We start from the raw sequence: 21,557 nt of genomic DNA on the forward strand, positions 1-21,557 counted from the left end.
AAAGGAACATGGACAACGGGGACACACCCCTTTTTGCCCGACTCAAGAACATAAGACTTGTGCAAACATTTGGCCAAAAACAACAGCAGCGGGGAAAACACAATTGAATTACAATGAAAATATGAAATGAGCAAAAAGTAGATGAGAAAATCGCATACAAAAATTAAGCAAACAGGCGAAACAATGGAAAAACCCCCGAAATGAAAAGTTTCAAAGGGTGTGTGGGCCACTGGCTCCGGCAAATAGCTGGGGAAAAAAGCGCAAATTCAATATTTGCACAAGAAACAAATGGGAGCGAGGACGCCAACGTCAAATGCCCCAAGACTGTCGAGCAAATAGCTAAAAAAGTAACAAAAGTAGAATAAATAACGAGAGAGAATGCTGCATAAATCGAAGTTTTCAATACCCTTTAGGTTATACATTTTGATTCTTAAACCAATTTTTTACGAAACTTTTTGTATGACTTTTTAATAGACTTTTATTGTATTCCTTAGATGAACGAACTTTTGATACTTACCTAGTTTTAAGTTAAATTACCATTTACATAGGTAGCGTTTCAAAAATTTAGTAATATAAATAAATAATATAAAAACGGATTATATAGGGCTTTTATATACCATAAAAAAGGGGCAACAAAAAAAAAAAGAAAACTTGTGGGAAGTGAATTTTCCACCCTGCATTTGGCAAACCAAAATGGAAAACACAAATCAATGGCCGCTGGAGGAAAAAACTTTAAAATGGAAATTTGCATGCGTCCCCCGAAAGCTGATGGAAAACCTACCCCTGTATTTTTCACAAGCCAATTAGCGCAATAGCTTTTCTGAGGCTCGAAAATCAAAGCCAATCAAGGGCGTGATCCGAAATCAACACCATCTAGGCAGATGGGTGGTTGGAGATAGTGGGCTGGAAAACTTGATCCCTTTGACATGTTTACACATTTAATTAACTTACACACGCGTCGAAAGTTTCCGGACACCAGAGATGGTCCCCATCTAATCACACCCAGGCGAGACCCCAACCCACCAACTTTCAAAATGGGGCTAAGAAAACAAAAGGATAAAGACCCTTGCGCGACCCAAACCGCCGCCTTCTTTTTGACAATTTGAAACCAGCTCAAGTGGTTTAATCATTTAACGCACATCATAAAAATCGCATCAAGTGATTTTTATTTACACGCCCAGGATGAAAACGAGCCCCAAATCAAAGGGGGTGGATATGACTGGGGCGGGGGTGTGAAACGGGTGGGGTTCAGGGAACCCCTTTGAAACCCAAGGTGGTGGCTGAAAGCGATGAAAATGAGTTCGCACATTAGATAAGGATACGGTTGGTAATCATTTAGGCTTAAACAAAATAAAATGAATGGCTTCGTACTTTCTAGCTAGGGAATCTCGCTAAGTTTCCTGATTTAACTGATGGTTCCCTGAGATTTATATTCATTAACAATCTTCAAAATAATTATGAATTATAAAAACTGTCAAATAGGATTGTCAAATGGGCATTTTCCAGGGTAAAAGTAAGACGGTATAACCGATAATATCAATTTGTGTCGCCGAATATTAGATACCCCTTACTGATTAAATCTAGTTAATTATTAAATATTAATAATTATCTAATGGGCAAACGACGAGCGATTTTCTTGCGAACGTAATTTTTGAAGCCTATAAATCCTACCTAACAGAACCGATAGCAAAGTTATTTCCCAAAAAATGTATATAAAAATAAGAGCACGCATTTGTAGTCAAAAAATCCTTCACTTCATGTTTAACCAAATCGAATTAGAATACTTATTGGGTTAATTTACTACGCAATTTCGCAAAATAATCACAAGTTTACAACTAAAAAGAAATAAAAAAAAAACATATTTATATTGTTTATTTCAATTCTTTAAATTGATCACTCTCTTCAAAATTAATTGAACAAGGATCTTTTCTTGAAAAGATTGACGTTTACCTTTTTAGCTAATACATTCCAGTTTAAAAACCTTTTAGAACAAATCATAAAAATTGCTCACATGTGTCTATATTTATCTTAAGAGTGTACTGAGCATACATAGCGAACAATATTTATCTACCAAAATGTGACTCATAGTTAAAAAACGTTTTTATTTGGGTTGTGTTAGCAAAGTATTTAATCTTTTAGTTTTCGTGTTGTTTTTTTAAATACATATTAAGCTGGTAAGGCGTAGTGTATATGTGAATTGTATTCAAATTTAATGCATAATCGCATAATGGGTAAAAGATGTGAGGGATTAGATGAAAATGCTTTAAGATTGAACTTGATCGGAGACAGAGAACCGAAGGAGGCGGGTCACAATGCTTAACTGAAGGTGTTAACCTTAAAACAGAGAGAGACAGGGATTAGCGATCAATTAAATCATTAAATAAGTTCATGCAACACTTACAATATCATCAATCTTCAAGATCGAGCGAATCGTCTCCGTGGCCAGGGTGATTGAGGAAATACTGACCAGCAGCGGTTGCACCACATTCTCCGCATAAATGTCTGTGATGGCGCCCTTGCGCACATTAATACCAGCCGTTTTCTCGCCCTGGGCGTGGCGGTTTCGCAGCTCTGTGACCGTGGCAATGGGGTTCAAGCCGGCGTTCTCGGCCAGAGTCGAAGGAATGACCTCCAGGGCATCGGCAAATGCGCGGAAGCAGTACGCATCCACACCCTCAACAGTTTGAGCCAAGGCCGCCAGTTGCAGTGCCATCTCAATCTCCGGTGCACCACCGCCCACAATTTGGGCGCGCAACTTCACCAGGCAACGCACCACACAGAGGGCGTCGTGCAGGGAGCGGGCAGCCTCCTCAAGCACCAGCTTGTTGGATCCGCGGCAGATGATCGAGACTGTGCGTCCCATGTTCTGGATGCCGGTGATCTTCACAAACTTGTTGGTGCCACTGGCCACTTCCTCGACCAACTCGGCACTGGACAGGTTCTCGGCTGTGAAGTGATCCAGCGAGGCGATCGGACGGCAGTGCAGAGTCTTGCACACAAACTCGATGTCCTCGCGCTCCACATCCTTGACCACCAGACACTTGATCTTGTCCAAAAAGTGCTGAGCCAGGTCAGAGACAGCATCGCTAAAAATGAAACATGAAACTATGAGCAAGAAGTGGGGCGAAAGTATCGCTGAACCTACCGCAGGATGGACTTCTGAACCAGCAGCACATTGCAACCGGACTTCTTGATCTGCTTGACAATGTTGAGGATGTATGAACGCTCCTCCTTCAGCACACGATCCATGGCAGCGTAGTCCGACACAATCACATTGTGGTCCATCTGGAAAACAAGTTGAGTGAATTAATATTACTAGTAACAACAAGAACTAAATTATAAATAATCATTGTTCCTATTTGGTACTTACATCGGTCTTGGGAGCCGAGATGCAGAACTGGATGAGACCGATCTTTGCCTTCTCGATGCGCTTGGGAGCATTGGATCCGGCCGAGCGGCAGGTGAAGACCAATCCATCGACCAGCTCGGTATCCTCGACGGTGCCGCCCAGGCTGGAGATGACCTTGATGTTCTTGAGATCCACGGAGCCCTCCTTGCTGGGGTCCGTGACCTTGAGGACGGCATCCACGGCAATGGGGGCCAACAGGCTGCTCTGCTGCGACACCACCTTGGAGTTGAGCGAGGTGGAGGCACTCTTGATCAGCGTCTCGCGGTCGTTCAGCTCGATGGGAGTGGACATCTGTTTGAGGATCTCCACGGCCTTGTTGGAGCAGCGCTGGAACGAGTCCGAAATGGCCGTGGGATGCAGGCCCTTCTGCAGCAGCTTCTCGCAGGCTTCCAGCAGAGCGCCGGCAATGACCACCACGGAGGTGGTGCCATCGCCAGCGGCCACATCCTGGGCACGAGACAGCTCCACCAGCATCTTGGCGGCCGGGTGCAGCACGTTCATCTGCTTCAGGATGGTGGCTCCATCGTTGGTGATGGACACTTCGCCATTGCCCGCCTGGATCATCTTGTCCATGCCGCGGGGGCCCAAACTGGTACGAATGGCATCGGAAACGGCTGCAAAGGAGAAGTGATTATTAATTAAAGTTCTTGATTTTTCAAACCCTCACAGAACCAAGGAATAAGAACAAATCGCAAACTTGTTTAGAATTTAATTTAAATCTACAGACAATTTCGATAAATAATAGTAAAGCCTAAAAATGTTGCAATGCTTACACTAATTGGTATTCATAAAATTTATTTGAAAAAAAAAAATTCAAAAAACATGCAATTAGAAGGTTGAGCGCAGCTTGTTAATTTTTAAGTAATGAGGGACATATAAAAAAAGCTATACGATATTGGATGAATTGTGGTTTATGTTTATTACGCACATACAAATAAGCAGTAAGAAGGAATGGCATGTGCTAAGTTCCGCACATAACGCTTTAAAATATGATGACTAATTTTGCAATAAACATACAGATGGTCTGGTCTTTATAGGACCCATAGCTATTTTATTTCCTAGAATGGGAGGCAGAGCAAACCGCTTATCGGAGCTATAATACTCCCAAGAAGGGTATTATAAGCCTTAAAAATTCACAGCACTGTTCATTCATCACATGAGTAATGCTCGCTCTTCTTCTTCCGGCCCAAGAAGTTTCCAGACAGCCGGCATCCAACTGCGATTTTCAGTTGCCATTTGGCCCGTAATTCTGGCATAACACCATCTGAAAACCCATTGAAGAGCCTTCCTGGACCACAAATAGTCCCTGGGCACACATTTCACCCAAGTTTCGTTTAATTTTGCACATTTTCTCACCTTTTGCCGCTTGGATGTTCGACAAGCGCACATCCGTGGGCTTCGACTTGTTTTTAAAGGCCTTGGCCGTGGGCTTGATGCCAACCGATTGTGCCTTGGGCGCCATTGGAACGATACGATTCAGTTTTTAGCAAAACACAATTATTTCACACTAAATTCACAGCGATTTACACGGATTAAAAATGGGTAAATTTATTTTTTTCGGGCTGGAATTAGTGTGGCCGCACCCAACGAGCTGAAAAATACCGCCGTCTTGAAATCGATTGTACTCGGTGCTACCGATGTCATCGTTCCCTGTGAATGCTATTTTGGGGTTACCGTTTTCTCAAAGGTGACTCGGCTGGTTTATTTACGTTTGGATTTTGTTAAATTTGAAATTGAAAACATGCCGCACGGACACTCGCACGATCACGGAGGATGCAGCCACGAGGCCACGGATGTGGACCACGCACTGGAAATGGGCATAGAGTACAGTTTGTACACAAAAATCGACCTGGACAACACAGAGTGTCTGAACGAGGAGACTGATGGCCAGGGAAAAAGTGTTTTTAAGCCCTATGAGCGACGCCAGGACCTCTCGAAATACGTCCAGAGCGACGCGGACGAGGAACTGCTATTCAATATTCCCTTTACCGGCAACGTTAAGCTCAAGGGAATCATTATAAGCGGTGCCAATGATGATTCACATCCCAACAGAGTTAAAATGTAAGAGCAATACTCTAAGGAATCGAAAAAATTTGTACTTTCTTAACTCTGGGGCTTGAGGTTAAAACTTTCCTTTCTTTGATTTACAATTTTCAGCTTTAAGAATCGCCCGAGGATGACTTTTGATGATGCGAAGGCTAAGCCCGACCAGGAATTCCATCTCACCCGCGACGCCCGTGGAGAAATCGAGTACTCACCCAAAGTGGTCACTTTCTCATCCGTGCATCACCTCTCGCTGTACTTCCCCAGTAATTTTGGCGATGACAACACTCGAATTTACTATATAGGTAGGTGCCACAGAATCCTGCCTTCAATATCACCCATTAAAATGCTATATTCTCAGGACTTCGAGGGGAGTTCACTGAAGCCCATTATCATGGTGTAACCATCTGCAATTACGAAGCTCGTGCCAATGCCGCAGATCACAAGGAAAAGGCTTTCGATGGCGTGGGAAGAGCTATCCAATAAATGAGGAAAAGCCTGCTTTTATGTTAGTTTAAATTCGCAATTTAATTGAGTATCTCTGTTAAGTATATTTTGTGATCATTTAAGGCATAAAATGTATTAAAACATTTGAGTATTCGTATTGCACTGATATCGAATGGTAAAATCTCTCAAGTATATTGTGTGGGGGGCACCACATCGGGTCCTATCTTCATGCCCACATTGGGCACCTTATCCGAATGGATTTCAGCCGTGACCTCGGTGAAGAGTTTGTCCCACTGCCAGAGATCGTCCTTCTCGTTGAGACTTTCCTGGGGAACCAGGCATTCGGCTAGGATTGAGAGATCAAAGCCATCCACCGCTGAAAATGCGTACTGGGAAAGCAAGTCCGAATTTGCCTCCTTTAAAACAGCAGACCGAGTAGTGCCGATACTAAAAATGGTGGTTATTTAGTTTCTGGGGTCGGCAAAATGTGTAATCTCAGGCTTACGCAGGTGGTTCGACTATCTCATTCAGCATAATTTCATCTTTAACATCTTCCATATCTGGGATGACTGGAATGTCATCGGTTGGTATTGAATTTGTAGCCGATTTTGTTTGCTTAAAGCGTTCGCTGCAAAAAATACAATTAAATCAATATTAGTTTTTTTTAATTACTGAAAAAATGTAGAACTTCTTAAAATTAAAATCGTTTTCTGTCAAAAATTGTTTATAAATTATTTTTATTTATTAATTATTCTTGGTGATCCTAAAAACAATTTTACAAGCTTTAGATATATGTACTTACTCATCAAAGGAATTCTTCTTGGACCTGTGAAGAAAGAGTAATTAGGAAAATGGTTTCTTTATAGAGGACTACGACACCCACTTTAATCCCTTTAGCCCAGAATCCGCCCATCCCCCCGAAATTCGACGGATGGGTGGTCGATGCGACTCGAACTCATTGTTGTAGGTCGACGAAGTGGCCGTGTCCGAAGTTGTTGGCGGAGTTCCTGCCTGGACATTCAGGGTGATGTCGATGGATATGTCCTTGGATCCTGAGGCCGCCTGTGAGGGGTCCCCCTTCAAGACATCGCGACTCTTGGAGCGCCGGCCCTTCCTGGCCGTCGTCTGGGGGTAAAAATATGTTCAAACTGTTATATGCCCCTATTTAATGGTTATTCTTCACCTTTCTTATGGTCATCTTCAGTTCTTCGGCCCAGTCCATCATTTTTTGTTTACGTTTTTCCTCAGCGTTTCCAAGGCAACAAGTGGTCATGGTTGCTCCGTGTGAATGGCTGAGTTTCTCCTGGAGTTTGCCATTCGCCCTGCGATACGATAGTTTTCAAATCAGTAGTTATCAATACCCGATGACAGAGCGAGGAATTTCAAGTTGCCAAAATAAACAAACATATTTTTTTTAATCACGGAAAATGCTGACAGACACCGACGATGACTTCTTCTTTGAGGAGGATAAGATGTAAGTACCCGATGGAAGCCATCAGTTAACGGAAACTCTCTGCCTAGCTTAAATCGAGCACAACAATCTGTTGCGATGTGCCAAAGTGTCTGTTAAAAATCAATAATCGTCCCAAACGAAACATATTGTTGGACTCAGGCCAGAACCGCTGCTCATCCAGTTGGATGAAGACAAGGATCTTCCAGTGGAGCTGGAAAAACCCTCCGCTGCTCCACCCGAGACCACCGTTATGCTCTGTTCTCCGGCGGGCTTTTCCATCGAGTCAGCCAATAGGCAGAAATATGAGTTAGATCGTTTGTAAGTCGGCCCCGTTGACCCGGAATCGTTAAAACATTACTAGAAAAGTGTATTTCCAAGGTCCTTTTTAATATGTGAACAATTTGTTAAGTTCTTGAAACAATTAAATATTTTGTTTAATATTTTATGTTAAATATTTTATTATTTTTTTTTACTTTGCACATTATTGCTCTTTTCAAATGTTTAACAGTCAGTAAAGTTCGAAACAATATTACAGTTTCGAACTATGGCCAAGTTAAATTATTATTATTATGTTTTTTTTATTTTTGTTAATAATTTATTTAATTTTGAGTTAACATTTAATTTCTTCATATATTTTGTATAGTTTTTTTTTAACAAACACTGTATTTATATCGTACTTTGAACAACAAAATAACCAGAACTAGAACTAACGGTATTTTGTTTTATTTAAATTAATGATTCAACTCAAAATAGGACAACTACAATTTTTATTTTTGTGTAGAGATCTAGTTGCTTATAATAAACAATAACGTATTCATAGCTAGGCTAGCTAGTGAAATAGTAAATTATATTACTTCGAGGCGTCCTTAGGCAATCGGACTCCTATTAATCGATGTCGTTAGTATCACTAAACTGCCCCGAATATCAGTTTCCTCAAACAGCAGTAGGTAAACTAATTATAGTATAATTGCCTTGCTAGAACTAATGGCTAATTAGAAAATGGCACCAACCGATGTGAGTACGTAATACGTATGGAAAGTTGATATAAAATCACCCAAACATAATTGAATATTTAAAATCATATAGCACGCGTAGATCCCGCTTGGTTCTAAACTATAGTTTGACAAAACTAATCGGTAACCTTCTTTATAAACCATAAATTAGGGGCATGACAGTCACCACCAATGCCGTTGTTATTACCAAGGACCAGAGCAACCTAATTGGAATAAGCATCGGAGGTGGAGCACCCATGTGTCCCTGTCTATATATTGTGCAGGTGAGTTTAAAGTTCAGACTTTAAAGTTATTATTAAGGGTCCCGACTATTATATACCCGTTCTTATCTGACCAATATCAAAATAAATATGCCCCCAGAAAATAATCGGGTTTTAGGATTAAGCTATTCTATCTCTTCTTGCGATCAATATGTTTTAATTCTATATTTAATAGATTAATATGTATCAACCATAAAAAACACAAAGTCCTTTTCCCACATCCGAAACTCAATGATATAATATAAAAGTATTTGTATAATTTTCTGTCAATTTTTCGGAGTATGTTCTTACTGTTTATTTAACTAACTGATCGTTACTCGCATCACTTTCTAGATTTATTTTAATGAATATTAAATTCCTAGGATCCCTGGGATCCATATGCAGCACTGACCCTTGTCCAGGGATTCGGAGTAGCCTTAAAGTTAGTAGTTTTGCGGAGCTTGAGAAACTCCTTCCGTTCTCGCTTAAAGCAGTCGCTGGCCTTCTGCTCCAGCTTTTGATCCATCCGCCACTTTTTCTGCTCGTCATACAACCGTCGACTCAGAGCGCGTTCGGAAGTATGAAGATGAAAAGGCTTTGGGCGGGTGTAAGTAGTGTCGATTCGCGGAATGAAGGGCTGGCGGTGCAGGTAGTCCATTGAAGATTTTGGATTGATCCTGGGAGTAAAGTCGGTCAGCCTTTCGCTTTGCCTTTCCTGCTTCTGTCGCTTGTGGAGCGCCTCCATTGAGACGAACAGGGTGCCGGGACATCGGGGCTTCGTTAGCTTTTGCAGAGAGTTTAGGTACAGCTTACGCCTCTCCAAACGCTGATGGGATCGCTCGAAATTGGGCACAGGTCTACTCCGGAACTGATTCCCTACGCCTTGGACTTTAGCCAAACGGCTAAGCTCCTTGCGCCTCTCGTCGTACACCTGCTGGATGTCATAAGCCCGAGGCGTCCTCTTGAACTTCTTCGACTTTCCCTGCTTTTGGCCACCACCCGCCGGTTTACGCTTGTGAAAAACGCTTTGCAAGTCCTGCTCCCGGAGCACTGCCCTCAGCCGGTTATCCAGCCGATCGAAGCCCGGAATCAACTTTGGTTTGAGCTGGGGTTCATTTCTGAACTGCTCTAGGGACCACTTATTCCAGTCGGTGATGGTCATAACTTGGCTAGCCAATTTGGGAACTGTTGTTTTTAAGCAATTTAGAAGCTTGGACAAAAGTCTACTACACACATGGTTACGATATTTGGTTTAGAAATAATATGAAATAGATTCAATAGCCTGAAAGTTATTCTTCTTCACAAAAGTTATGTCTAATGCATAAGTTTAATTGGAAGTTTAGTTATCACAAAAAAAAAAAATATTATGCTAGTGATATCAACTTTCATTGTCATTAAGACAAGTTATGCTTAATAATTAAATCAATTAATCAATTAAAAATCAATTTATTGCTTTTGACAAAGGTAATGCTAATGAAAAAACAATTGGAAAAATGAATGCTAATGAAAAAACCATTCATTACTTTTTAATAAAGTAATGCTAATAAACAATTCAGTGTTCGGATTAACTTAATTAAAAGTTCGGTCTCAAAATAAAAGCTACAACAATGTTTGTTCAAGATAAGAGATCGATAATGATACAATTTTTCCCTCTTAAACTGCAGATCTTCGATGGCACTCCCGCTGCAAGGAAGGGATCCCTGCAATCCGGGGACGAGCTGCTGGCGGTGAACTCGGTGAGCGTGAAGGGCAAGACGAAGGTGGAGGTGGCCAAGATGATCCAGACGGCCACCGACGAGGTGGTCGTCCACTACAACAAGCTGCACGCCGATCCCGAACAGGGCAAGACACTGGACATTATTCTGAAGAAGCTGAAGCATCGGATAGTGGACAATTTATCGAGCAACACGGCCGACACTTTGGGACTCTCCCGGGCGATACTCTGCAATGATTCACTGGTGAAGCGACTGGAGGAGCTGGAGGGCACTGAGTTGATGTACAAGGGTCTGGTGGAGCATGCCCGCCGCATGCTCAAAGCCTACTACGATCTGCTGCAGACGTACAAGTCCTTTGGCGATTGCTTCACCCAAATTTCGGTCCATGAACCGCAGCAGCGAGCCTCGGAGGCTTTCCGCACCTTCGGCGAGTTTCATCGCACCTTGGAAAAGGATGGCTTGGGCATCATCAAGCAGATTAAGCCAGTGCTGGCCGATCTGGGTACGTATCTGAACAAAGCCATTCCGGACACAAAGCTCACGGTACGTCGATATGCGGATGCCAAGTTCACGTATCTTTCGTATTGCCTGAAAGTCAAGGAGATGGACGATGAGGAGCATGGCTTTGCTGCCCTCCAGGAGCCACTCTATCGGGTGGAGACGGGGAACTATGAGTACAGATTGATCCTCAGATGTCGCCAGGATGCACGCAGCAAGTTCGCCAAACTGCGAACGGATGTGCTCGAAAAGATGGAGCTGCTGGAGTGCAAACATGCCATGGATCTGAACAAGCAGCTGAGGAGCCTGCTGGAGAGTTTGGCGGAACTCCACCGGAGTCTGGTGGAGCGACTGGACTCCCTGCCACCGCTCTTTCCCATCGAGGTGGACTTCAAGGAGACGGACTTCCAGTACAAGTCGAGCACGCTGAAGCCACAGGAGTTGGACGAAGACGAAATCGAGGCCAACAATCTCTCCAGTTCCACTCCACGCCAAGTGGATTGCGGTTTCGAGGCCGTGGAGCAGCCGGCGGCCATCATCAGTGTGGAGGTCAAGGCAGCCGTAGAGTCGTCCGCTTCCCTGTCCACCAATGAGAACGAATCGCTGCTCAAGGAACTGGGTCTCTACGATGTGGACCTGCTGTCCAATCCGCAGACCATCAGCAATCAAAAGGACTCCATAGCGGCCCAGAACGATGGCTACGACTTCGATCTGTTCCTCAACCAGGCGACTGCGGCCACCACCAGTTTGGAGAGGGATCTGATGTCCTCCAATGCGGAGGAGATGGATCTACTCTTGCAATAAGCTTTTATAGTACTAATATTATGAAATGTGTTAGATAAATATTAAACTTATAAATAGTCGGTATATGTAATACAAAATCTTGAATTTTTTGTTTATTCGAAGAAAAGGAAAGACTTAAGAAACGACTAATGAATGGTATAAGCTGTTTTGAATAATCAGATGCAGTACGTAGATTAATAATTTATGTTATATTCGTTATCTTAATTTGTCTGTGTATACAAACTTAATACGTTTTATTAAATTAAAAGAAGAAAAGTTCGTATTCCCGAGTATTAACTGAGCAATCAGTCGATTTAATTCCTCTTACAAACAAATCTTGTTTCATCAAAATTGCATAAAAGGAATCTTAAGAAATTATCTTAGTTTCAACTATATAAAACCTGTTTAAAACTCATTCTAGTTTAGGTTAAGGAAACCCCATTATTCTCATTTGATATTCTAGTTTTGCAGATGAATTTCGCCAGGACGGACCCGATTAGGTAGATTCCCCCCAAAGCTAGGAAGTAACTGCCATACACCACGTACTGATGGCGTGGTCCCAGACCAAAGCCAACATTCTCCACCACCACAACGGTCAGGATGGTCTGGAGGAGCAGCCCAGCCAGCGTGTTGATACCGAATATCAAACCGAAACTGTCCTCCACCAGATTGCCAGCCACCACCGCACCCGCCACTGTGATGATGAAGAAAAAGACGGCGCAGAAGAGCACGTAGTTCACATAGGCCACCCAGATTTCCTGCGTCTTGGCAGCATAGATGAGCAGGGCTCCCAGGACAGCGGCACATAGGGATATGCCCAACATGTAGGATCCACGGCGCTTATTGGAGTTGAGCATGCCGGCTAGAATAGCTCCGATGGCGCCAAGCAGAGTGGCCGTGGCCTCCACTCCGCCATTATATACGCTCAGGTGATCCGGGGCCACCTCTTTCCACAGGAATTGAATGTAGGAGATAACCTGCGGATCGAAAATACTTGTTATATTTCAGCGTTAAGAGCACCCCACTATTTCGGCAAATATAGTGTTAAGGTAATGTTTAAACTGTAGAATACCACTAAAAACCAACATTAGAGTGGCCGAGGAGTATAAAAACCCGTATTCACATTATCGTTTTTGATGTGCAAAAAATGTATTCGAAATTCAAACATTTTTGTATTTCAATCAATGCGTCATGGCCTCAACATTTTTTTTTTTTTTAATTACTCATTCGACACTTTTTCCAGCTAAAACCTTTGTTTTTTTTTTTTTTTTCTCTTGAGAAGGATGAAAGACCAATTACAATAAAATTAATATAATTTTCAATTTTGCTGTTTGGAAGAGTAGGAATACATACAAATACAATACAATTTCGCAAATAAAATTAGTCCGATAAAATTGTTTTTATTTTTGCCACCATGCTAAATTATTCTTAAGTAGTTGGTCTTGTCTTGGCTGTTATGAATTTTTAAACATTTTTCGGAAATGCGATAAAGGTTTCTTTCAGTCTAAGCAATGATTGTAATTGTCTACGCCAACAACTTTTTTTTGGCCATTAACGCGACAACCTAAAAAGTATTACCTTTCCATCTGCATCTATTGCAGGCGTGTATAAAAGTGAGGCTTTATGTATTTTAAGTGTTTGTGTCGAGTACCACTATTAGAACAAGAAAGAAAACAAGTTTCGCAAGCCGAAGTTTTTATACTCTGTCAGCTCTTAAACAAATCAAATTTTCAATTTTTGTGCGTTTATGTTTAAAAAAAAGTTTTTGATCATTTCGATTTTAATAAAGTTAAACACGTTATTCTTAAGTAGTTAATATTTCAGAATTACGGTTTTTAATATCATTTGAAATCGGACGACTATATCATATACAAAGCTCCTATAGGAACAATCAAAAAAATAAATGAATAAAATAAAATACTTTGATACATCATAATGGTTTATTATTGAAGATTTTGGTTTTATTTTTAGAACGATAATATAAAGCTGCCATAGGAGCGATCGAATATTTTAGCAAAAAAAACCATCTTAACTTTACTATTATAGACATTTAGACATAACAATCGAAATATTGTTGTTTAAAGAATATTTATTTTGAAATAGCTGAAAGGGTATAGAACTTCGGCTTGCCGAATTTTGCTTATTTTCTTGTTTGTAACGAGGTTATCCATTAAGTGGACATGGTATAGAGAAATAAACTGCTTAGTTTGAAAAAAGGATACATTTAAAGCAGAAAACACCAGACTCACCTGAATTTGGCCACACGTGGCCAGTGCCCACCACAGGCTCCACTGCAGCACGACGGGATTGGAGTAGGATGAGACGAGATGGTACCACAAGAGCCGGCATGCATTGGAAAAGGAGAATCTGGGAGTCGTCACCTCGCCACCGGCAGGCGGATTCTTGTCCGCGGCAGCATAAAAGTAGAGACTTCGGGGAACACCAGGAAGGAATAGGGACACTGCCAAGGAGATGAGCTGCGTGCTCAGCGAGATGTAGTGCAGCTGGCGGTAGTTCATGCTGTCGGTGGACACCAGAACTTGGGCCAATAGACCGCCCAGGAACTTTCCGCTCAGGATGGCAGCCCTCGTGTGACCCGTGACGATCTGGTACTGCTCCTTGTCCACCTTGGCGTACATATACGTGTAGTAGGCCACCTCTGCGGCCGTAAAGGTGCCGAAAAAGAGCTGGGCAACCTGCAACATCCTCACGGTTTCCGTCCAGATAAGCAGCGTGAAGAGCGTAATCCCGGCCAGCGCCGACAGCACGATAACCGGCTTGTACCGCACCAGGTCCGTGATGAGAAACACAATGACCAACTGGGCCAGCACCGAGTAGGTGCCGAAGGGGTACACATCCTGGTAGATCGTCTCTATGGTCAGATTTCCATAATCCGAGGACAAATACTCCGTGACGTACGGCTCCGAGGGTCGAAGTTCCCGGAAAAACCCGAACGTGCACAGCAGCAGCGAGATCTTCAGCCAGTTTTTCATGTCGTAAATTGCGATACCAAGTGGTGGTGGCCTGGTGGACTCGACTCTGCTCCGGCGACAGATGTTGCGCGAATTCGAAAAGTGTCGTAACCAACGCGACGAACGCCAGCCGGCAACTGATCGCGCAATTTGGGAGCGCTGGGTTCCCAGTCGCTCTCCGGTCAACCGACTACAGTGGTGCCCAGAAGTATCCATACACAACAAGCGAAAAACTACAACCGGTTAGTCAAGCTTTTAATGCACGAGGAGATCAATTGATTTATTTTTGCTTTGATAAATTGATAAAGTTCACTGATAATTATAACTTATTATTGTTTATAATAAGTATTTTATAGTCAATATCAGATTTCAATTTATGTTTTATATTTAATAGAATAATAATAATAATTTCTGAAATTAAATAAAATCTAACTAGTCAAAAAAAAAAACTGTAATAATAACAATTTCGTCATATGTTGTCAAAAATTAGTATTTATAAAAATGGCATGACTGCTATGGAAATTATATGCAACTTTTGGAAAAAAATATATTTAAATTTTCGTTAGATTAGGTATACAAACCAAAAAAAAAAAACATATTATATATTTTTATCGGATACATTAAAATTACCGTTTTTGTTAATCTTATAAATTTTCAATTCTTATATTATTTTACATATCTCATATATTTTTTGCAAGAACTGTTTGACCTTAAAAGACCGTGAAACAATAATTCTATTCTCAATAATTAATTAACTTTCAGCATTTAAAACCAGAACTTATCACAGTATGGATTTGGCCCTAAATCATGGACAAAAAACGCAAATTCAATGAAAAATCTAAAGTTCTTTTGACGCATTGCAAGGTAAGCTGAATCGTAAGTTGTCTCACAAACACGAAACCGATTAAATAGCTTCGAGGAATTTCAGTGGTTGTTCCAAATGAATTTATCGTCAATTGAGTGATGCATTAATTGAGATTTCTCTTATAAATAGTTAAACTCTTCGTATTCATAAACAAGAGAATCTACACTTGAATTCAGAGCGGCAAAAATAAAGCATTAAAAGTTTGCTGATAACTTTGCTATTGTCATCTTATCTAAGCCTAATCTTAGCACACTAAATTTGGTACTGTCTAGCAAGCAAAGTATATATCAAGTCGATTTTATTTAAGTCTGCTCCAATAAATAACTTTTGAGGGTTAACTAAAAGTTAATTTCTTAATAAAAAGTATGCTCCGCCCTAGCCATTAATATATCTATAGGAAAAATTTAAATTAAAAATCAACGAAGTCATCATTTTATGTTCCTTTTTTCTCGATATAAGTCTTTCTTCAAAACTGAGGCATGATTATAAATGTCATCATAGTCATAAATTCCTCTTGAGATTTTACCACATGCACTAAAGGTAATCTTTATAGAGTTTTGTGGTATATATACAATTAAAAAGATTAGGTTAAGTTTAAGCTTGACAAGACAGTGATAATGTTGATGTCGAGGACTGGGTTTCCGAAACTCATTAAAAATTTCTCGTGACTCATTACTTTATTACTCTTCACAGAGTTTTCGGAGTTCCGGACATGTCCTCGGTGGCACTGCCTTTAGGCGTACTCGAAGTCCATTGGGTTTTTCCGTAACACGATTCAAAGTTTCTCTTGATCCCAAACTACTTCCGGTTGAGATAGTCTTCATAGAGTTTAAGCAGTTCCGGACTTGTCCGCGGTGGCACTGCCTTTAAGGCATGCTCGAAGTCCACCCACTTCACCTGCTCCGCTTCAAAGCTTTGCTCCAGGGCCCGCAGGGCAGCCTCATGGCACACGGCTTGGATCTCTGCCCCTGAATAGCCTTCCGTTAGCTGCACCAACCGCTCCATGTCCACATCCTTGGCCACCGGCATGGCGCGCAGTTTGATCTTTAAGATTTCACGACGTGCTTCACTTTGGGGTAAGCCTACATAGAGAATGCGATCAATTCTTCCTGGTCGGAGTAGCGCCTTGTCAATCATATCCGGGCGATTTGTCGCCGCTACAATGGTGACATTTTGCAGCGCCTCAACGCCATCCAGTTCGGTGAGCAATTGAGTGAGAACGCGTTCCTTGACGGAGGAGCCAGAACTGGAACCCTCGCCCTCCGCCCGCTCCCCGCCAATGGCGTCGATCTCATCGAAGAAGACTATGGCGGGGGCCACCTGGCGAGCCTTTCGGAACACCTCTCGCACCGCTCGCTCCGATTCACCGACCCACATGGAGAAGAGCTCTGGACCCTTGATGGACAGGAAGTTGAGCTTGCTTTCGGTAGCCAGGGCCTTGGCAATCATCGTTTTGGAGCAGCCTGGCGGTCCGAACATGAGGATGCCCCTTGGTGGCTTTATGCCCAGGCGTTGGAACTTCTCCGCATGAAGCAGCGGCCACTCAATGGCCTGCTGCATGGCCAAACGGAGCTCCGATTGACCGCCAATGTCCGACCACTGAACGTTGGGACACTCGATGAGCACTTCTCGCATCGCCGAGGGCTTAATGCGAGTCAAAGCAGTCTGTAGGTGCGGAAGCTGCAAAGGATTGGGCTGCGCCTGTAGTACCGCAGAATACACCAGATTCGCCAGATCTGCTCCCACATAGCCATGGGTAATAGATGCTACATTCTCCACCTCCTCTTCACTCAACTGATGCTCCAAAGACTGGATCAGGCAACGAATAATGTCCCGTCTTGCCTGCGGACTTGGGGCACCCAACTCCAGTTCACTGTCCAATCGACCAGCTCTCCGAATGTTCGGGTGCAAAGCCTCAATCTGTGAACTGGTGGCCAGCAGGAAGGTTTTTTTCCCCTTTAGCTGGCTGGGACTGCTCAGCTGATCGAGCAGAGAAAGAAAGGCCAAAGAGACCCGCTTGACCAGATCGCTAGCCTCCTGCTTGGGACACAAGTTGTGGACATCCTCAATCAGCAGCAGTGTTGGATGTGGATAGTGATTGTAGGCGCGCTCGAAAATGGCCGCCAGTTTCTGTTCCGTTTCGCCCAGGAACTTACTGTACACTTCGCCGCTGTTGATGCGGATCAGTTGTACATGACCTTGGCTGCGCTCCTCGGCCACTGCGCACATGGCTTCCAGAATCATGGACTTGCCACAGCCAGTGGCGCCGTAAAGGAGCAATCCGCGAGAAACTCGGAGACCTGAAAGATGAAAACAATGAAGATAACGAGAAAGAGAATCTTGATATACACCCACCTGCAGGCAAGGCCCGAAAGCCCAAAGCGTAATCCATGCTCTCCTCAACCAGTTGCAGTTGTCTATCCAGTCCTCCTATTTGCGATTTGGTTATCCTGTGGCTCATCGTCTGATCCTCATGTTGCTGATCTGAATTTTCAGGTATCAGTTGAAGTTTGGTGACATTGGTAACCTGCACAAACTGCTGGGGCTTCGAGTCCAGGCTGAGACCTGCTAGGGCCTCTTCGACGGTGCCCTGCCATCGTTCCAGCCGAAATACCAGCGATTTGTTGAAGAAATTCATGTGGATTTGGCTGTGCTGGCAAAAGACTCTATTAACCATTTCCCTTTTGAGCAGACTGACCGCCTCCTGAAGTTGTCCTGATGTTAGATGAATCTCTGTGTTGTTCAGATGCTTGAGGGAAACGCTTGCAGCCGCTGTGAGGCAACTGGAATCCAGGGCGAAGATCTTCAGGAGCTTTCCCCGCAGCTGCGTGCAATGGAGCTTGAAGTCTAAAAGAAATCATAATGGCAATGTTTTTCTAAACAAAATTCCCTCTAAAAGTTAACCTCACTTACCCCTTTCGCTCACAAACACTGTGGTCAGGAATTGCTCCGAAATGGGCCACAGAATCCTTACCAGCGGATTCTCCGCCGTCGATGCACCTTCTAGCACCACATGTTGTCCAATGTGGAGCTTGGCCAACTGCATAGCTCCCTCAGAGACGAAGACTAGCATGTTCGTATACTTGGCAGGCAGATCTTTCAGGGATTCCACCTCGAAGTTCCGCTGCTGAACGCTTCTCGTGAAGATTGCCCCACTTCGCACGAACTCCGCCTCTGAATCGGGACCCACATCATCCTGGCCGATGGCGGAACAGACTCCTTCGTGAGTGTCTCTCGCCTTGGACGGAATGTGCACGCCACATGACTCGCAGTGGTACCAACTAGCCTGGTTTTTTTTGCTGCTCGACTTTGGCGGCATCTCGTCGACCGGTTGCACGTTTTGTTTTCATTTTCGGTGGACGCGTCCATTGGTGAATGGCAAATTGAAGACGGCCTTGTCTGGTTTTGGCGAAAAAAAGCTAAATGAAATGATGGCTAAAAAAATAGATGGTTTTGCACAGAAATAAATTTAAAATAAATAAATAAAACAGTTAAAATATTATATTAAAAGTGGCTCTTAAAATAATATATTCTTAAGTTCTGGCCCAAAAAATGTATTTTTGATTTAGGAGGACACTGCGCAATTTTTAAATGATAAAATGGCTAAATTGGGCTGAGCAGGTAAATGCGCCGAGTTGCCATCACTGTTAGTGTTGTGTATTCGGCATTTTCCGGCTGCCCGTATGCAGCCACTCCCGAGGTTCATTGTTTGTGACTCAGACGTCCAAGAGCAAAAAAAAAAAACAGACAGCAGGAGCGGATCACACAGCGGATTAGCTATGAACAGCGACGGCGAAGCCTCATCACTGCAGATGCCCCTGCCCCAGATGACGGTGCAGGGCATCCTCGCAGGGGAAGCCTTACAATCACCCGGCCCAGCGCCTCTTTCAGTGGCGGATGCGGTGTCCAACACGGACTTCTACATCGGAGTGGGCCTGGCCATTTCCTCCTGCTTCTTCATCGGCTCCAGCTTCATCATCAAGAAAAAGGCCCTCATCCGGCTGAGCAGATACGGCGAGGTTCGGGCTTCAGCTGGAGGATTCGGATACCTAAGGGAGTGGATCTGGTGGGCGGGCCTTCTAACAAGTGAGTGGAAAACCAGAATAAAACCCTTGCAATCTGCTAGTAAGGTTGTAATTAATAGGAATAGAATAGAATTATATTAAGCACATTTTAATTTAAATCTACCAGGTTTAAATTAACTATTATTTTTAAAACAAAGTCAGAAGTGCTAAATAAGGACATTAAGTGAGATAACAAACGAATTTTATTCAGGACATGGCAGAAACAACTTGTATTTTTTAAAACTAATTTAAAATTATGAGCTTTGGTTAGTTAGGAGGAATTTTATTGCCAATGTATTGAAAATCCCATTAGCCTTTTTTTTTTTTAATAGACTTACAACATCTCTATTGGATTGAAGGATATCTTTAGTTAGTTCATAACATTATGGAAAATGTAGTAAGTATATATATATATATATCTCTAGCTAACAAGTTTATAATTTTAAAAAACATATTTCACACCATATTCCAGGTATTATTATTATTATCTATTAAATACCAACAAAATAATCTCATTAAGACGGATCGTTCTTTGAAACCGTTTTAGATATGCATATGGAAGTCAGAGTGCAGTAGTTCCCATTATTTAGGTTGCTCACAAAAGATTAGGATATTTGTAATCGATTAGCACTTTGTTATTCAAAGCAGGGAAATAAGAACTATGCAAATGTACACAATCTACAGAATAGTTGTTATTTTTCCAAGCTCCTCCAAAATCTAGAATACCTCTTGCAAGTGTATATAAACTGACAAACAAAACCCCTTATCGCACTGACTCATTGACTCACCGCCTCTTTTTTTTTGCAGTGGGTGTGGGAGAAGCGGCCAACTTTGCGGCCTATGCCTTTGCGCCGGCCTCTTTGGTGACCCCATTGGGTGCCTTGAGTGTGATCATCTCCGCCGTAATGGCCTCCAGATTCCTCAACGAGAAGCTGAATCTGCTGGGAAAGATAGGTTGTTTCCTGTGCATACTGGGCTCCACGATCATTGTGATCCACTCGCCCAAGGAGAAGGAGGTCGAGGATCTGCAGCTGCTGTTCGACATGCTGTTGGATCCGGTGTTCATCCTGTACGTGATCTGCATCATTGGCTCCACGGTGTTTGTGGCCTGCTTTATTGCCCCGCGCCATGGACACACCAATGTGGTGGTCTATATCTTCCTGTGCTCGGGCATTGGATCGCTGACTGTGATGTCCTGCAAGGCCTTGGGTCTGGCCATTCGGCAGACGCTGAATAATGGGGGCAACGTGTTCCTCACCTGGATGCCCTGGTTCCTTATCCTGGTCACCGTCACGTTCATAGCCATCCAGATGAACTACCTGAACAAGGCGCTGGATATATTCAACACCAGCATAGTGACGCCAGTTTATTATGTGATGTTTACCACCTTGGTGATTGCTGCCTCTGCCATCCTGTTCAAGGAGTTCACCCACATGCGATTTGACGACATCCTGGGCGATGTGTGTGGCTTCCTCATCGTCATAACCGCCGTATTCCTGCTCAACGCCTTCAGGGACATTGATATATCGCTGAACGACGTGAGGGGTCTGATGCGGCCCAAAATGCAGCGGGTGTCGCAGTTTGACGAGGAGGTGCTGGTCACCAGCAACTCCAAGGAGCGACGCCTGTCCTACGGATCCGGGGACGTGTACCGGAAGGCCTGACGCAAGCAGCGCTACCAGGTCTAGTTGCATCCCCCGCAGCGAACGGCCTGAAGAGGTGCTCCTCGCTCCGCAGACGAAGCATTGGTCCAAATATTTGTGCATATCACTTGCCCACACACACATCTCATCCCCATCGTTGTTCCTTCGATCTTGTTATCCACACATTCGCTAGCTTAAGATCTTAGATGTAGGTTGAAACTATATTAAAGACGATTTACTTAACAAAAACGATTTGTGTTTGTGTTTAATGTTATTAGAATTCAAAAGAGATCTTCAAAGCTTCAGGTCCGCCAAGTATAAATTCGTAGTTACTTTTAAAATGATTCAAGACATAATACTCCTTTTGCCTACTTATTAGATATTAAAAAACAGCTTACAATACTAAATAGCGG

General features: G+C 43.0%; 8 protein-coding genes across 9 annotated transcripts; 3 read left to right on the plus strand and 5 right to left on the minus strand.

Moving 5' to 3' along the window:
* Positions 1-2,087: 2,087 nt before the first annotated feature.
* On the minus strand, positions 2,088-5,010 carry LOC128261565 (T-complex protein 1 subunit delta). Its single transcript, XM_052995332.1, has 5 exons — positions 4,766-5,010; positions 3,371-4,023; positions 3,146-3,285; positions 2,402-3,086; positions 2,088-2,334 (listed from the first exon to the last, which is right to left on the minus strand). Exons 1-5 carry the CDS (start codon positions 4,869-4,871, stop codon positions 2,317-2,319), a joined length of 1,602 nt encoding a protein of 533 aa, XP_052851292.1. The 5' UTR covers positions 4,872-5,010; the 3' UTR covers positions 2,088-2,316.
* A 20-nt stretch (positions 5,011-5,030) lies between these two features.
* LOC128261573 (PITH domain-containing protein CG6153) lies at positions 5,031-6,065 on the plus strand. The gene is made up of 3 exons (XM_052995342.1): positions 5,031-5,470; positions 5,567-5,757; positions 5,814-6,065. Exons 1-3 carry the CDS (start codon positions 5,151-5,153, stop codon positions 5,936-5,938), a joined length of 636 nt encoding a protein of 211 aa, XP_052851302.1. The 5' UTR covers positions 5,031-5,150; the 3' UTR covers positions 5,939-6,065.
* Positions 5,979-7,212, minus strand: LOC128261569 (intraflagellar transport protein 43 homolog). Its single transcript, XM_052995337.1, has 5 exons — positions 7,083-7,212; positions 6,783-7,024; positions 6,702-6,725; positions 6,405-6,527; positions 5,979-6,346 (listed from the first exon to the last, which is right to left on the minus strand). The coding sequence occupies exons 1-5, from the start codon at positions 7,170-7,172 to the stop codon at positions 6,085-6,087; spliced, it is 741 nt and encodes a 246-aa protein (XP_052851297.1). The 5' UTR covers positions 7,173-7,212; the 3' UTR covers positions 5,979-6,084.
* A 24-nt stretch (positions 7,213-7,236) lies between these two features.
* LOC128261564 (PRKCA-binding protein) lies at positions 7,237-11,755 on the plus strand. Of its 2 annotated transcripts, XM_052995330.1 has the most exons (4): positions 7,262-7,373; positions 7,512-7,670; positions 8,517-8,628; positions 10,269-11,755. In XM_052995330.1, the coding sequence occupies exons 1-4, from the start codon at positions 7,327-7,329 to the stop codon at positions 11,619-11,621; spliced, it is 1,671 nt and encodes a 556-aa protein (XP_052851290.1). In that variant the 5' UTR covers positions 7,262-7,326; the 3' UTR covers positions 11,622-11,755. The 2 variants fall into 2 exon arrangements, with proteins under 2 accessions (XP_052851291.1, XP_052851290.1); XM_052995331.1 differs by lacking the exon at positions 7,512-7,670 and having other exon boundaries at positions 7,237-7,373.
* On the minus strand, positions 8,863-9,908 carry LOC128261570 (uncharacterized). The gene has a single exon (XM_052995338.1). The coding sequence runs from the start codon at positions 9,764-9,766 to the stop codon at positions 8,984-8,986; it is 783 nt and encodes a 260-aa protein (XP_052851298.1). The 5' UTR covers positions 9,767-9,908; the 3' UTR covers positions 8,863-8,983.
* LOC128261566 (thiamine transporter 1) lies at positions 11,687-14,820 on the minus strand. Its single transcript, XM_052995333.1, has 2 exons — positions 13,850-14,820; positions 11,687-12,577 (listed from the first exon to the last, which is right to left on the minus strand). Exons 1-2 carry the CDS (start codon positions 14,786-14,788, stop codon positions 12,023-12,025), a joined length of 1,494 nt encoding a protein of 497 aa, XP_052851293.1. The 5' UTR covers positions 14,789-14,820; the 3' UTR covers positions 11,687-12,022.
* Positions 14,821-15,865: 1,045 nt separating this feature from the next.
* Positions 15,866-18,797, minus strand: LOC128261562 (ribosome biogenesis protein SPATA5). Its single transcript, XM_052995328.1, has 3 exons — positions 18,351-18,797; positions 17,793-18,284; positions 15,866-17,737 (listed from the first exon to the last, which is right to left on the minus strand). The coding sequence occupies exons 1-3, from the start codon at positions 18,754-18,756 to the stop codon at positions 16,236-16,238; spliced, it is 2,400 nt and encodes a 799-aa protein (XP_052851288.1). The 5' UTR covers positions 18,757-18,797; the 3' UTR covers positions 15,866-16,235.
* A 312-nt stretch (positions 18,798-19,109) lies between these two features.
* LOC128261568 (magnesium transporter NIPA2) lies at positions 19,110-21,393 on the plus strand. The gene is made up of 2 exons (XM_052995336.1): positions 19,110-19,523; positions 20,309-21,393. Exons 1-2 carry the CDS (start codon positions 19,121-19,123, stop codon positions 21,163-21,165), a joined length of 1,260 nt encoding a protein of 419 aa, XP_052851296.1. The 5' UTR covers positions 19,110-19,120; the 3' UTR covers positions 21,166-21,393.
* The last annotated feature ends 164 nt before the right edge of the window (positions 21,394-21,557 follow it).

The sequence above is a fragment of the Drosophila gunungcola genome, unplaced genomic scaffold, assembly GCF_025200985.1.
Source record: "Drosophila gunungcola strain Sukarami unplaced genomic scaffold, Dgunungcola_SK_2 000001F, whole genome shotgun sequence".
In the NCBI taxonomy this organism is placed as follows: Eukaryota; Metazoa; Arthropoda; class Insecta; order Diptera; family Drosophilidae; genus Drosophila; species Drosophila gunungcola.